The sequence below is a fragment of the Panthera pardus genome, unplaced genomic scaffold, assembly GCF_024362965.1.
Source record: "Panthera pardus isolate Hobbes unplaced genomic scaffold, ASM2436296v1 HiC_scaffold_6, whole genome shotgun sequence".
Classification (NCBI taxonomy): domain Eukaryota; kingdom Metazoa; phylum Chordata; class Mammalia; order Carnivora; family Felidae; genus Panthera; species Panthera pardus.
This window is the reverse complement of record NW_026526991.1, coordinates 140,193,124-140,209,934: the sequence shown is the minus strand read 5'-3', so window position 1 is coordinate 140,209,934 and position 16,811 is coordinate 140,193,124. Positions and strand designations below refer to the sequence as shown.

At 47.2% G+C, this 16,811-nt stretch overlaps 1 protein-coding gene across 3 annotated transcripts in view; it reads right to left on the bottom strand.

The window, feature by feature from the left end:
- The window catches only part of LARP4B (La ribonucleoprotein 4B), a 92,434-nt gene that overhangs the window by 35,700 nt on the left and 39,923 nt on the right, over positions 1-16,811 (bottom strand). For all 3 annotated transcript variants that reach the window (XM_053895774.1, XM_019460921.2, XM_019460920.2), the window contains exons 4-6: positions 14,651-14,801; positions 14,248-14,388; positions 1,510-1,588 (exon numbers count right to left, since the gene is read on the bottom strand). In XM_053895774.1, the coding sequence (XP_053751749.1) occupies positions 1,510-1,588; positions 14,248-14,388; positions 14,651-14,801 (371 nt within the window). The remainder of the gene's footprint in view (positions 1-1,509; positions 1,589-14,247; positions 14,389-14,650; positions 14,802-16,811) is intronic.

Genomic DNA, 16,811 nt, shown 5'->3' with positions numbered 1-16,811 from the left:
GTCCTTCAGAGTCAGATGGGAGTTCAAACCCCTTCCATCACTTGCCATCTCTCTGACCTTATGTAAAAATTTTTACAGACATTTGGAGAGGCAGGGAGGACAAAAGTATACTGCACTAGTTACAATCACAGGGTAAGCCTTTGGAAACATATTTATAGCTTATTTTTGTTCTAAGAAGTGTTTGAGTAGCTTACTAAAGACACAAACCCACTTTTTTAGGTATGAAAATCCTAAGAAAACTACGAAAAGGCCGGGAAAGGCTGGTCCCCAGAGTGCTCGCTGTTCAGTCTGGAACACGTACCAGAGGAGCTGCAGACCCAGTGGCAGCCAGGTTACAAAGAAGGAGACGTGACCAATGACATGACCCACGGGGTCCCTCCAAGGAAGCTGCAGGTACCAGCAGTTCAGGGGAAGGTGAGCCACTTGCTGCTGTCTGGCCCATGATGCAAGCTTCTGGTAAGTCTCCATAACCAGGACGGAGTGCTCAAAACCTCTCAGCACAGACACACTGGTTCCGCAGCAGAGGCTGAGGACAATCTCTAAGATCCACGAAGCCACACAGCCACAGACCCGTGGAGGGACCCGCTGCTCCACCCCCACCTCTCAGGTGGCCCAGGGGGGCGAGAGCAGGGCTTGAGCAAGGCGCAGACCCAGCTCCTCCAGCACACAGCCTCACGGCCCAGGCTCACGGCCTGGCTCTCCATCTCAGAGCACGCCCTCAGGCAGGGTGCGGGGTGGGCAAGGAAGGAAAGCTGGGGCCCCACCCGGCCCCACCCCTCCTCTCCCCACCGTGCAGCCCCACAGTCTACGGGGCCCCCATCAGACGCTCTGAAGTCCGAAAGCAGGCCCAGAAAAACACTTTAAAAATCACTATCACTGATGGGAAACTTTACATGTGACACATCAGTTATCTTCATGCTCAAAGAAAATTACACTTAACCCAATCCCATCCTCTTGTATGTATGGTTGTCGCTTTGAACTTTAAAGGTTCTGCTTCATTTGTCAAGAAAAAAGGTATTACTCAGGAGAAAGAACAACTAAAACTACGAGTGGCACACATACAGAACGCTTTGTTACTGCAGAGTTTGGCAGACTATGAGGACTACTAACAGCAAATTGTTCTCAAACTTCACTGTGCTGAAGAATGTCTCTGTGAGGCGATGACCTACGGCCCCGCCTTGAGAGTCTGATTCTGTGGGATTTGCGGGGGGGGGGGGGGGGGGGGGCGTGCCCAGGACTCTGAATTTCAAAAAGCAACCCAGGTAATGATCATCACGATGGATCCATGCAGACGTGCGTGGAACACCGGCCTAGATGATTATGTTTGGTTCTCCACTGTGTCAAAGGCTAGGACTACTCCACATTCTCTACTTCCTATTAATAGCTATACACAGACATAGATACCAACAGACATACCCCCTCGTGTGTACACAGTGTCACATCTGTATAGAAAAACCGGCACAGAACACTCCAGACAGCAGGGATGAGAAAAACCACCGGCGTCCTTACCTAGACAAGCAGAACTCCAATGTCTTTTTGAGTACTTCTCGGGGGTCCTCCTGGGTTTCTGGTTGAGACTCATTTCCTCCTACATAAAAGCAATGATCAACTTAGGAAAACAGCCTTAAAATTTGCCAAGCAGATGATTCTGCACAGCAATTCTCATGATTTCAATGTACATGTTAATTTACCTACACTGTGCCTTGATAGTAAGAAACTTGCTATTTTACCTACTAAAAAAAAAGAAATCAGAGGCAAAAAATTTAAAACCCCCTCTCCCCCAAACAAAAACAACAGTTTCAAAAATAATCTGAGGGATGCCTGGGTGGTTCAGTCGGTTAATAACGCATCCTACTGTTGACTTCAGCTCAGATTATGATCTTGTGGTTCTTGAGTTCAAGCCCCACGTTGTGCTCTGTGCTGGCAGCGTGGCATCTGCTTGGGATTCTCTTTTTCCTTCTCTCTCTGCCCCTCCCCATTTCAAAATAAATCAACATTAAAAAAAAAATAATATGAGCAGTAAGATTTATCAGCAAAGTTTAGAGGTCTTTCCCCCCCCCACCATCCTGAAAATAAGTGTAAATTATTTAATTCCTTGTCTCAATTCAAAAGGCCTTTCAGGCAGACTGCAAGAACACAGATACTAAAACCAAAATGAAATATAAAGAAAAGAATCAAAATAAGAAAAAGGCAAATACAGGCCAGGAAGATAAAGGCTGGGGATTACAAGCACACGGGCCATAAGGATGATGCAGTCTCTACACTAGAGCCTTATGAACCTGCTTTTAAATGTCCAAGCAGGCATGGGGCACCTGGGTGGCTCAGTCAGTTGAACATCCAACTTCGGCTCAGGTAATGATCTAATGAGTTCACAAGTTCGGGCCCCGCATCGGGCTCTGTGCTGACAGCTCAGAGCCTGGAGCCTGCTTCAGATTCTGTGTCTCCCTCTCTCTCTCTGCACCTCCCCCACTCACGCTCTCTCTCAGAAATAAACAAACATTTAAAAAAAAAATTTTTTTAATGTCCAAGCAAAGTTCCAAGTAAGAAGCCTCTGGGCCAGAGATCCTACTGGAGGATACCAAGTGAGCAGACCCTCAACAGGAGACAGACTGGCCCGAGCCTCTAGAGGCGACTTCTTCTAAGATGGAGGATGGTGGGGCGCCTGGGTGGCTCAGTCGGTTAAGCGTCCGACTTCGGCTCAGGTCACGATCTCACGGTCCGTGGGTTCGAGCCCCGCGTCGGGCCCTGTGCTGACGGCTCAGAGCCTGGAGCCTGCTTCGGATTCCGTGTCTCCCTCTCTCTCTGCCCCTCCCCTGCTCTCGCTCTGTCTCTCAAAAATAAATATTAAAAACATTTAAAAAAAAAAAAAAGATGGAGGATGGCACAGTGGACAATGTCTGAGCGCGTGTCCCATGAGGCACCACTCACGGACCAGGGGGTGAGCTGGCACGCAGGGTGAGGTCCTGGCACCCCTGCACCTGCACACCACAAGAGCAGGATTTTCACACTGGAGTCTGGGGTGACGCCCCTGCCCTTCCCCCAGGACTCTGCACTCCAGGCAAGGACCCCATTTTTAGGTGGCCAGGATATCAAAGGCACCAAAACACTAAGAACAGTTTTCATATACTTCTACATAAATCTGCACACATACTCACGTACGTGGAGTTTTCCCACAAGAGACACCAGTTTAAAAGTCAAAGACTGACAACAGTAAAGACAAAGTGGGGCATTTACTGAACAAGTAAGCGCAAACTCTCTGCTCCCAGCGGGAAAGGCGATCTGCAGCTGAATGAGTCAACATGGAACGTAGCATCAGGTGGAGTCAGACATGAAGGAGACCGCCCCCGTGCACGAGGAGAGACTGCCCGGGCTGCTCCGGACATGGCGGCCACTGCAGCGGTGGCACAAAGCAGAGGCCAATGGAGGAGACGGTGGGCCTGGCGGGGATCGGGGGAAGTGCGTTCTCCAGCAGGGGTGCCGCCAGAGCACGGGACTGGGCGCCTGCAGAGAGGTCGGCACGTCTGGGCAAGTCAAGGGGAGCAAACGATGAGGCCACAGAGGCCGGGAGGTGGCAGTCAGAGCCTGCGGGCCTTGTGGGCTCCTGCAAGGAGATGAGGATTCTAACCTAAATGTGATAGGAAAACAATTTTCACCTTGGAGAGATGTCTCCGGTCTGTACTGAAGACGGACAGTGAGGCACAGGAGGGAAGAAAAAAGCCTGGTTAGGACGCCAGTGCAATAATCGAGAATAAACTAGCATTTGGGACAATTCCAGGTAAGGGTGGGACTTCAGCCAAGAATACAGAAGAGCGGTGGTCTAGGACCGACCCCTGGGCAGGCCAATCTCCCAAGGAGAACAGAGAGGGTGTGGCCAAGGAGGGGACATGAAGTCAGCAAGAAACACAGGACACGGCAAGGTCAAGGGACAGAAGAAGCCAGAGTTCATCACTGGAGGCCTGGATAAAGGCAGTCACAGTGCTGTTGATGAGCCTGGGGCAACAGTCTACCTGGATGGGGCTTGAGAGGGCATGGGACACGAGCACATACAGGCAGCTGGCCCAGACAATGCTTCTGGAGAGTTCTGCTAGGGGAAGACCGGGTGTAGAGGGCAGGCTCATCTAACGTGAGAGAGAACAGCGCTATGTGGAAGGCTCCTCCTATGGCAGAGAAAGGGTCCACGAAGACCCTGAGAGCACAGAAAAGGGTCCCAGACAGAGGCTGAGGTGTACAGGTGTCAGGGTGGAAAGTGTGCTTCTGATGGCTCCAGTCTTCACGTGAGGTCATCTGCTTCTAGGCAAGATGGTGGAACCGGAGGTCCCCCCCACCAGCAACACTTCGGCATCCACCCTCGGACAACAGTGCCCAATGGGAGCTCTGGCGTCCAGGGAGGAGACTGTGAAACCTGGGTACGGTCCAAGGCTGAGCGGAGCCGTTTGAGGAGGCAGGCTCTGCATCCAGGCAGCTGACTTGCCAGAGGCCCCAGCTACAGACCCAGAAATGCTCTGCCCCTTGAGGATTCCACCACACCGTTCGGCTTGGGCCTGTCACCAGCATCATTGCTAAGGACCCCAGGAGGAGCCTGGCCCACCTGAGTCCTGGGTAATCAGCACAAACACCTTGGTCCTGGCTGTGGGCCCCAAAGTGGGCCCAGCTCCAGCCCCCCAGGCTGCAGTCCAGGAGTCCCTAGAGCAAGCCCAACACAGTCAGACTGTAAGTACCATAAGGGCACCAGAAGTGGGCTCCTGCCACTCTCTACCACAGTCCCTGAGCAGGCCTGCTGGCCAAGGGCCCCCCTGGAAAATACCCACAGTCAGTGCCTCTGGAGACAGGCCAGCCGACCCAACCTCAGGCTGACAGCAGGTTCTGAAACAAGCCTGTGACTTGGCTTCAGCCCCTCCCAGCAGCCCACAAGCAGCTGTGCCCGCCCAGAGACCCAGCAGGAGACACAGCCGTCCCTGTCCCCAGAGCTCCCAGGGACCACACAAGATCCACAGCCAGATTCCAATGTAAAGGAGACATACAAATGGCCTGACAAAGGGTCCAAAATAATCATCTTTTAAAGAAACTCAGTGAGGGGCACCTGGGTGGCTCAGTCAGCTAAGTGGCCGACCCTTGATTTCGGCTCAGGTCATGATCTCACAGTTCGTGAGTTTGAGCCCCGCGTCCGGCTCCAACTGATGGTGTGGAGCATGCTTGAGATATTTTCTCTCTCTCTCTCTCTCTCTCTCTCTCTCAATCTCTCTCTCTCCTCTCCCCTCTCTCCACGTGCATGCTCTCCCTGACTCTTAAAATAAATAAACTTAAATAAAATAAAATAAAATAAAATAAAATAAAGAAATTCAGTGAAATCCAAGAGAACACAGACAACAGAATCAGGAAAATGATGCAAAAACAAAATAAGTTTAGTAAGGAAGAAGAAACCATACAAAAGAACTAAACAGGGGTGCCTGGGTGGCTCAGTTGGTTGAGCGTCCAACTCTTGATTTCGGCTCAGGTCATCATGCCAGGGTCGCAGGATCAAGCCCCACATTCAGCCCCCTGTGCTGAGGCTGTTTGAGATTCATATTCACCGCCCCCCCGCCTGCTGGTGTTCTCTGTTTAAAATAAAACAAACAAATAAACAAAAACAAAAACCAAACAGAAACCCTGGAGCTAAAGGACACATGGACAGACCTGAGAACAGAGTCAGACATGCAGAGAAACTTGGCAGATGTGAGATGGGTCATGTGACATTAGCCAGTTAGAGGAGCAAAAAGAAAAAAAAAGAAAAGAAAAACAGTGAGGAAGTCTATGTGAGTACTGGGACACCATCTGCTGGGATTCTGTGCACTAGCATAAACTGTCTGAAAAAAAACAAGAAAACAAACCCATTCATAACTGCATCGAAAAGAATAAAATACCTAGGAATAAACTCAACCAAGGGGTGACAGACCTGTACCCTGAAAACTTTAAGACACTGATAAAAGAAAACTGAGCAAGACACAAATACATGGAAAGATACTCCATGCCTGTGGATTGCAAGAATATGGTTAGAATGTCCACACCACCCAAAGCAATCTACAGATTCCATGCAGCCCCGACCAAAATTCCAACGGCATTTTTCAGAGCTAGAACAAACAATCCTAAAACTCATATGAAACCACAGAGACCCTGCACAGCCAAAGCAATCTCAAGCAAGAACAAAGGGGGCACAAATGCTCCCTGATTTCAAATTATATTACAAAGCCAAGTGATCAAAACAGATTGGTATTGAAATAAAAAGACACACAGATCAGTGAACAGAATAGAGTCCAGAAATAAACCCACATATATACAATTCAACTGATTTTCAACAAGACTGACGAGAATACTTAGTGGGGAAAAGGTGTGTCTTCACTGAACGGTGCTGGGAAAATGAGGCAGCCACATGCAAAAGAATGAAACCGAACCTTGATCTTACAATACGTACAAAAATCAACTCAAAACAGACTGAAGACTTAAATGTAAGACCTAAAACTATAGAACTCCTACAAGAAAACGTAAGGAAAAAGCCCCTTGAGATGAGGCTGGGCAATAATTTTTTTGGTCTTGCAAAACCATGCAAGTGGGACCACATCACACGAAAAGCTTCTGCTCAGCAAAGGACACCATCCACACAATGAAAAGGCAGCCTACAGAATGGGAGAAGATATTTATGGGATCTAGACCTCTTTGATAAGGGGTTAATATCCACAACATGTAAGAAATTCATTCACAATAGCAAAACAAAACAAAAATTTCATTAACAGTGGGCAAAGGACCTAAATAGACATTTTTCCAAAGAAGATGTACAGATGGCCAACAGTCCATTAAAAGATGCCCAACATCACTAACCATTAGGGAAATGCAGATCAAAACCACCATGAGACAACATCTCACACCCACCAGGATGGCTAGTATCAACAAACCAAGATAACAAGTGTTGGCAAAAACGTGGAGAACAGGAACTCCTGTGCGCTGCTGGTGGGAATGTAAACTGGCACGGCCACTGGGGAAGACAGTGTGGAGGCTCCTCACCAAATTAAAAATAGAAGTAAGTACCATATGATCCAGTAATGCCACTGCTGGATGCATATCCAAAGGAAATGAAATCAGTATCCGGTAGAAACAGCTACACTCTCATGTTCGTGCAACGTTACTCACAGTGGCCAAGACAAGGAAACAACCCAAGGGCCTGTCGACAAATGAATAAATAAAGATGGGACGTATACGAACACTGGGATATTACTCAACCATAAAAAAGGAGGCATCCTGCTATCCGCGACAACATGAACGTTGAGGCGCTATGCTAAGTGATACAGTCAGGTACAGAAAGGAAAAAAAATACATGACGTCACTTGTATGTGGACTCTACCTGAGGGTAGACCCACGGTTACCACGGGCTGGAGAGTGGGGGAAATGGGGAGATGTTGGTCACAGGATGCAGACTTTCATTATCAGACGAATTCAAGTTCTGTGGATCTAAGGGACAGCGCGGTGACTACAGTCGACAATCCTGTACTGTACACCTGAAACTGGCTAAGAGGGTAGACCTTAAGTGTGAACACACCAGAACAAAACAACTACGTGAGGTAATGGATATGTTAATTATGTTAATTAATTAGCTTGACTGTACTAATCATTTCACAGTGAATACGTAATATCAAATGACCAATGCGGTATATTTTAAATATATTCAATTTTTACTTGTCAATTAAACCTCAATAAACCTAGAAAAACCGTAACCTCACCCCGCCATTTCCTTACATTGTTTCCTTACACTTCTCTTTTCTATTGTGGTTACCATCCTCCCACATGCCCTATCACGAACTTATTATGTGGGTTACTTGTCTGTCTCTGTCAAACAGATATAAGCTCAAGTAAAGCAAGGGCTCTCACTAGTCACATCACTGATGGACCCAAGTAAATGTGGCACATGGTAAGTTCTGAATAAATACTTTCTGAATGGAAAACGAAAACAGTAAACAAGTTTTCCACGTGCAGGAACATCGGCCCCTAAGAGAAAGGAGACGTATGACTTTCCGAGGCCCAGGCTCAGGAAGTGAGAAGCCAGACAGAACTCAGTGGGCATGCTGCGTTAAGGGGCACAGAAGAGGGTGCCAGGACAGGGGGCACAGGGAGGGGCCCGCTCAAGTAGGCAGCCGTGTCACGGCAGCGGTGTGATGGGAGTCCCTGAGACCGGGACGAGCCCCCTGGAAGTCGAGTAGCAGCACGCAGACCTCTCTCCCCACGGGGCTGGAGACGTGCCTGCCGCCCCCACTGGACCAGGGTGCCTCCCGCTCACAGAGCATGGGGTCCTGCCTCAGGGGTGGGAAGGAACCGGCCCGACTAAGCTCCACTCCGCTCAGGCCTAACAAATCTTTGAGCAAGCTGTAAAAGTATCAAACATTTCCAAGTAACTTAGATGTACGTTGGAACAATAACCAAAATACTTAAAGAAATACAAAACCATTAAGCGCCCAACCAAGACAAATTCAATCCAACCAAAACTCACCACAAATGTGAAGCAGGAAAATAGGACTCGTTATTAACAGCAACCTGTCCAGAACTAACACAGATGTTAACATGAATTGACAAAGACATTATAATGGCTAGCCTCCACGTGCATAAAAAGTTAGGTAGAAATGTGAAAATATTTAAAAAACGCACAAGACTTCTACAAGTGAAAACGACAATGTCTGATATTAGATATAATGGAAACTTTCCAAAATGAAACTGAGAAATAAGAGTTTTTAAAAAGGACCCAGGACTGGTGAGCTCCGGGACAACTTCAAGAGTCTTATACAGGAAAAACCAGAGATCGTGAAAGAAAAGACCGGGATGGGGGTGGGAGTCACAGATAGAGGAGCATCATTTGAAGAAATTACGGCCAAAATTTTTCCAACTTGGATGAAAATATTTATAAACAGATTCAAGAAACTCAATGAACACCTACCATAAGAAACATAAAGGCTGCTTTTAAGATACATCATAATTAAATCCCCAAAACCACTGACAGAGAAAAACAGCTTGAGGGGCGCCTGGGTGGCTCAGTCAGTTAAGCATCTGATGTCGGCTCAGATCATGATCTCACAGTTCATGGGTTCGAGCCCATGTCGGGCTCTGTGCTGACAGCTCAGAGCCTGGAGCCTGCTTCAGATTCTGTCTCCCCCTCTCCCGCTCATGCTCTCTCACTCTCTCAAAAAATGAATAAACGTTAAAAAAAAGAGAGAGAAAAACAGCTTGAAACAGAAGTCTGTGTGAAGTGCTGACAAAAAAGTCTGACAGAGAATTCTACACGAAGCAAAAGCAAATGTAAAACAGAGATGGTTTCAGAGACACCAAAGCTGAAACAACCCATCACAGCAGATCTGCACTATGAGAGAAGCACCGGAGTCCTTGAGGTGCAAGCAGGAGCATAAGCAAAAGGAAGCCTGAGGGGTTTACACAAAGGAAGGAAGACCACCAGAAGTGGCAACTACAGAACAGCCCCATTAACAACAGCAAAATACACATTCTTCTCAAGAAAAAAGGGAATGCGTACTAAGATGGCCCATATTATGGGCCATGGTACAAATCTTAATAAATTTAAAGGGATTCAAGTCACAGTGTGGGCAGGGCAGGGGCAGAGAGAAAGGGAGACAGAATCCGGAGCAGGCACCAGGCTCTGAGCAAGCTGTCAGCACTGAGCCCGACATGGTGCTCGAACCCACAAACCACGAGATTGTGACCTGAGCCAAAGTTGGATGCTTAACGAACTGAGCCACCCTGGCGCCCCTGAACTGAATTTAAACACACACACACACACACACACACACACACACAATATACCAGAATACACAGAGATTGTGCTAATAAACGAGTATTTAGGAGGAGATTTATAGAAATAAGTGGCCACCTCAGAAAAGAAATGCCTCCCATCAATGAGCTCAGCTTCCATTATAAGACACTAGAAATAAAAATTAAACCCAAGTAATGAAGAGAAAGTAGATTATAAATATCAGAAAAAAGAAAATGAAACAGGAAGGAGAAAAACGATGCAGAAAAATCAATGAAACCAACTACCACTTCTTTCAGAAGATCAACAAAATTGACAAACCTCTACACAGATTCATGAGAGGGGGGAAAAATAGCTATGAATTACCAGTAATAGTAAGAATGATGCGGCATAGCTACAGATCCTACAGATGATAAAAGAATAAACAGAGTTTTATGAGCAATTCTACACGATAGAGTTGACACTTTAGATGAAGTGGACCAAATCTCTCTTTGTGAGACACAAGTAACCAAAACTATCTCAAGAAGAAATGGACAACCTGAGTAGGCCTACATAAAAAATCAAACTGGGGAGGGCACCAGGGCGGCTCAGTTGGTTAAAGCACCAACTCTTGATTTCAGCTCAGGTCGTGATCTCGTGGTTTGTAAGTTTTGAGCCCCACATTGGGCCCCATACTGACAGCATGGAGCCTGCTTGGGATTCTCCCTCTCCCTCTCTCCGCTCCTCCCCTGCTCATGCTCTCACTCTCTCTCTCAAAAAAAAAAAAGGTAGCTGAAAACTTTCCTTCAAACAAAACTCTTAGGCCTGAAGGGCTTCACTTCCTTCATTTCTTCATCTAAAAAAGAAACAATGGCCTCTTCAAAAAAAATTAACAGAGGAAATACACTGAAAACTATAGACAAACATCCCTCATGAACACAGATATGAATACTTTAAACAAAATTCTGGCCAATCTAATCCAACAACTAATCAAAAGTGTATTACACCATGACCCAGTGAAGCTTATCCCAGCAATATAAAGTGGATTATATACAAAGTCAATCAATGTAATTCATCGAACACACTAAAAGAAAAAAAGTATGATTATCGCCACAGATGGAGAAAAAAGGCATGATAAATGCCAAAAACCACTCCCGATAAAAACTCTCAGCAAATCCTAACAGAAGGGCACCTCACGAACCTGATAAAGGTCATATACGCAAAACCACACTAACATTACACTTACTGGTGAAATGGCACGTTTCACCCCTACGATCAGTCAGAGGTTTGCGCTCATGATCTGTTCACCTTTGTAATGAAGGCTGTAGCCAGGGCAATCAGGCAAGATAAAGAAATATAAGGCACCATATTGGATAGGAAATAAAACAATGTTTTTAACAAATAACACGACTGTCCATGTAGAATATACAATGGAATCCACAAAAAGTTCCTACAACTAGGAAGTGAGCTTAACACATTTCCAGAGTGTATCAATTCACAAAAATTAATTATATTTCTAACTGGTATAAAAATTCCAAATTAAATTTTTTTTAAAAATCTCTTAACGATAGCACCCCCGCCCCCCAAAAAATGAAATACGGATAAACTGGATGAAAGATAGGAAAGACCAGTACACTGAAAAGTAAAAATGTAGCCAAGAAAAATTACAGAAGACCTAACTAAGTGGGGAAGTGTAACAGCTCATGTGCACTGCACTGAGACATCAAGTTTCTCCAAGTGACCTACAGATTCAGTGCAATCCCAATGAGCATCTCAGCGTTCTGAAGACATTGACCAGCTCAGCCTAACCTGTATGGACATAAAAAGGAACTAGAATAGTTCAAATAATTCTGAAAAAGAAAGCTAACACCACCTGTTTGTAAGAATTATTTACAGTAATCAAAACAGTGGGCACTATTGTGAAAACAGACTTAACAGATGGAACAGAAGAGTGCCCAGAGATGAACCCACACGTAGGGACAAATGATCCTGACGACAGCCACAGACAGCCCAGGGGAGAAGGGGGTCTTTCCAGCAAACGGTGCTCTAACAGCTGCACACCCACACATGAGGGAAAGAAACAACTCTGCTGTCTACCTCACACCATATACAACAACTGACTTAAAATGAGCCACAGACCCCAAAAATGTGAAACTTAAAACTACACAACTCCTGGGGAGACACCTTTGTGACTTTGGATTCAGCTTAGATTTCTTAGATACAAAACCAAGAGCAAGACCATAAAAGAAAAAAGACCTGATAAACTACACTACAGACCAAATTTAAAACTTCTGCTCTTCAAAAGACACTGTTGGGAGAACAAAAGACAAGCCACAGACTGAGAGAATGTATTCACAAATTATACACCCGATAAGGACTTGTATCCAAAATGTATAAAGAACTCCCAAAAGGCAATAGTAAAACCGAATAACGAGAGACAACTTGAACAGACCCTTCACCAAAACAGGCATACGTAGAAGATGTTTGACACCATTAGTCATTAGGAAATGCAAACCAAAACTAAAATACGATTCAACTACCTACCTTCTGAATGACTAAACTTAACAAGACTGACCACACGCAGCATCGGGGAGCATGTGGAGCAGCTGTGATCTGCTGTGAGCACGACTGTGGACGAGCACTCAGAGGTCCACTATGGACCACAGCTCTACCATCTTTCCGGAAGACAAACCTACCAGGTGACACATCTGTTCCGTTCTTGCGTATCTACCCAAGAGAAATGAAAACATCTGTCCATACAAAGCCTTGTGTTAGCAACGTTCATAGGAGCTTTATTGGTAATAGCCAAAAACTGGCAACAACCCAAATATTCACCACCAGGTGAATGGAAAAACAAATGGTGGCATACAATGGAACGGAATAAATACTGCTCCGCAATAAAAGGAAATGACCGATGAATGTTACAACGTGGTTGAATCTCAAAATGAGTAAGCCAAGTAAAAGAAGCCTGACAAAAAGAACACATGATGTAAAACTCTATTTACATAAAGTTCTAGAAAGTGCCAAAAGTGACAGAAAGCAGATCAGTGGTTGCCTGGGGCAAAGAGAGGACACAGGAAGCTTTCAGTGGTGACGGATATGTTCATGATCTTGATGGTTTTACAGGTGTATACACATCTTACCGAATCTGGTAGAGAAATCAGTGTGGAGTGGAAGAGTCAGCGAATCAACTCGATAGTGCACCCAACACTGCTCCAAACTAGGGAAAATAAAACTTACAGACAAGCTGGGATGCACTCTAAACACGTGATGTTTATCGTACATCAATTATGCTTCATTAATGCCCTACACCCCCAAAAGCAAAGAGGAGGAAAGGGCTGGGGTCTATGGAGAACAGAAGGTGTAAAACAGCCGTCCAGGGGTTCCACCGCACCGTAGCCTTGGCCACGCCAAGGGCTAGCCGGGAGTCTGTGACCCCGAACTGACGATGAGAGCATTCCACGTGCTACCCATTTTGTTCAGCCACCTGCGCCCACCTGCTCAGGGGTCAGCATGTGGCAGGTAGAGAGCTGACGCAAGGAAGTAACCGAGGAGACGCTCTGGGTGCTGCAGGCGGAGCCAGATCACAGCGGGGGCCACCAGCAACAAGTGCCAGCAGCCACAGTGCAGGCACGGTGTGCCCGGGGCTCACCCTCCCCCGGAAAAATACACACACACACACACACACACACACACACACACACACACACACGCTGCTGGACTACGGAAGTCTGATAAGCAAGATGTGCAATGAGTTGTGTTCACAGATGGCCTCCCGGTAAGAATGCGGCAGCGGCGCCGAGGGAAGGGGGCCCTTCTCTAGCTCAGGTGTAGCTCCAGACAGTCAGCCAGGACACCAGATGCACTCACGGTGCGGTGCGTCTGCTCCGATCTACCAGATTCCCAGTAGATAATCTAGGGCAGTTATTTCTCCCACTCTGGTGGCCCCATCCAATGGTTAGTGAGGAGAGAGCGGCCTGCCCCACAGTCTGCTGGCACTCTGAACTGTGAGTCGTCTCTTAGATGACAGTGGAATCAAAATTGGAGGTGAGCCATCCATGCCCCATCACCCCTGGGTACTTCTACACTGGCCACATCCTGGCCCCAAAGAGAACTGCTCTGTTCCTTCTTCTGAAAACAGCCTTCAATACTCCCTTCCACGGAAAACCAACTTCCTTTGGGGCTGACTCTCTATTTCAATACTCACGTTCCTTTTCTGTACTTCTACCAACACCCGGACCTATGGCCCATCTTCTGCTTCTCCTGATTAAACCAGACCCACCTTTCAGGAACTGCTCAGATCTTAAATGCCTTGTGGCACCTTGCCAACCAGAACTCATCTCTGTATCCAGATAAGAGGGAGTTCAAAGTAGAATCAAAGGAAGCAGTGAAAGGCAACAACGTTTAGAGGAAGATTTAAGAAGCTAAATTTTAAAAAGCAATATAAAACAGTCCTCAGTGTACATAAAAATGAATTCACGAAAGAGCTTTACCAGTCTCGTTGTTTTCCGGCGGAGATTCATACTCTGAGCGGTCCAGAGCCGACGTGCTCACAGCTGGTCGGTCCGGCTCCTGCAAATCGGACAGCGCCACACTCTCATGACCTTTGTCACCATCACCATTGGCATCCAATCCTGGAATCAGGAATATTACCCCGAAGGGCAGGATTAGAAGAATAAATTTCTCTTAAAACAAAACAAGCAAAACAAAGGCTTAACAGTTGCAGTTACTTGAGTTTTTTTAACTTGATTGTGACAGATCTCTTGGCTCTTAAATACAGTAACAAACCAGGACACAAATCTTAATTGGTAATTTCTTAAAGGCGGGTTAAATGGGAACAAAGACCAAGCCTTGAGGGCAGAGGCCCTCCTCAGCACCAGCAGGCTCCGGACTCACCCTCCTGGCCGCAGGCTGTGCAAGGCCCAGCCGGCTCCTCCCAGCTTGCACTCACACCGCCATCCGCCGCACTGCCCGCTTCCAAACGCAGCACGGGGGTCCCCCACACTTTAGCATTAGGGTTTAGCTCTGAAACCTTGGCTGTCGGTACCTAGGGGAAAACGCAACATATACATTTGCATCCCAATTCTAAACAAACACAATTTTACTCATTAATTTAGAGCTGAAACGCCTCTACATGAGAGAATTACACGTGCAAAGTAACAAAAGTTGAGGCACTGAGCTGGGCCTCATTCACCATCAGGTTCCTCATTTCCTACTAAGTGCAGGCTCTCGAGAAACTACAAATGAAAGACGAGGTCCCCAACTTCATGAAGATTCAATAAATAACTGGGGATCCAACTGTCATCTCTGTTCTAGACAACCCAACACAATTCACAGATTTACAGAGACGAACAGAATGTAGATGGATAAAGTTCATACGTCACAGACCTCACTACCGTCCCTCGGCATTTACATGTTTTCGGTCTGTTTTTTCTTTTGTTTTAACCCCTGCCCGTCTCTCTCCTAGTCCAATGCCGCTGTAAAGCCTGGGTGCCGAGCAGACTCTCCACCGTGCAAGCACACACATCCAGCTTTCCCACATTACTGTATTCAAGCCACCAAACTGGCCCCCTGAGCTCGTGTACACACTGCATGCTCTCTAAGGTCCTACCCCTAACCCGGGTCTCCCCCGCCGGTGGCACCCGAGCAGCTAACTGCACCGAGCGTTCCCAACACAGACCCACGTGGTCCTAGGAGCGCGGCGCCCGGAGGCAACACACTCGCAGCCACTGCGGTGCTCCTCTTGCTACAACACGTCTGTCTGGCCCACGAGCCCACATAAACTCCTGTATGTCCCTTTGGTTGGCCACTGTATCGCTCATGTCTGGCAACCCTGACCTCAGGACAGACATGCCTGAGAAATACGCTGAGGAACGAATGTGTCATACGCAACAACACACAATTTGCATGTTCCACTATCCAAGGAATTGTGCAAAGTCTTAGGCCACAACTGAAGGGAAACCTATCCTTATGTCATTTACTACTCCTTAAGCAGTAGAAGCTCAAATCCAAATCAAGTGTTAGGAACTTAGCACAACGTTAAGCAGTTAACCAGTATTCAAGCGATCCTCTTGAGTGACAAGGGACCAAAGAATGGAGACGTGTGATCAGGAGCAGATGACAGGAAGACTACCTCTGAGTCTGCTAGATGCCAGGTGCACTCTATGCACCTTCCTGGGCTTCGTCGCGACAACCCTGACGGTCTCACAAGTAGGAGACCGAGGCAGACAGAGGTGAAGCAACCTGCTCACAAAGAGAGGAAGCAGAAGACCGTCCTAACCCCGGCAAAAACGGAACACTGTCAAGAGTTTATTACCGTCTTGTAATTCACAGGAAGAACAGCCTGCCCCCGTTGTATGTGAGGCGTGGGGCTTCTCCCGCGGTCACGTGGGACTCTCAGTGCCTGTCGACAACTCACGCTTCACCTGCTTGGCTACCTGTCTTGCTTCTCCACTGAAAATTCAGGGCCAAGCAGTGGTTATTAAACCCAAACGTGAGCTGACCTTAACAGCTGCGTCCTGAGGCGACTTCACATAAATGACCAACACCACTCTTTCCGAGTACAGTATCCACAAATCCTGACGCTCTAAAGAAACTCAACCCCCCAACGCTAGGCTCCATAAAGCAAACCTACTGATTCACACACCTGTGTGTTCTGGACAGGAGAAAGCACGGCCCCACGGATGGCCTCCCGAGTAGGGAGTGAGGGTAACTAGGATCAGAGAAGGGAAAAGGATTGGGGATAAAGTATAAAGTAGGTGACCCGGTCGGGGAGGAAAGCGGCCAACCCTTCATCTCAAATTAGCACCGCCCGCTCTTCGATCGGCCGCCGAACCATCACTCGGAGCAGCCCACTGGCTTCTGAAGTGTCTGCCCCTCTGGTTCTTCCACCTGCAAACTGGACCCGGATGAGAAAGACGTGCACCTGGGCACAGAGACAAGACGGTCCGAAGAGAAAGCCCACGTTAAATGTACTCGAACTAGGAGCCCACCCAGACACACGTCACAGCTGAAGAGCCGCTTTGGAGCAAGACACACGGACCTCACAGGAAGGGCA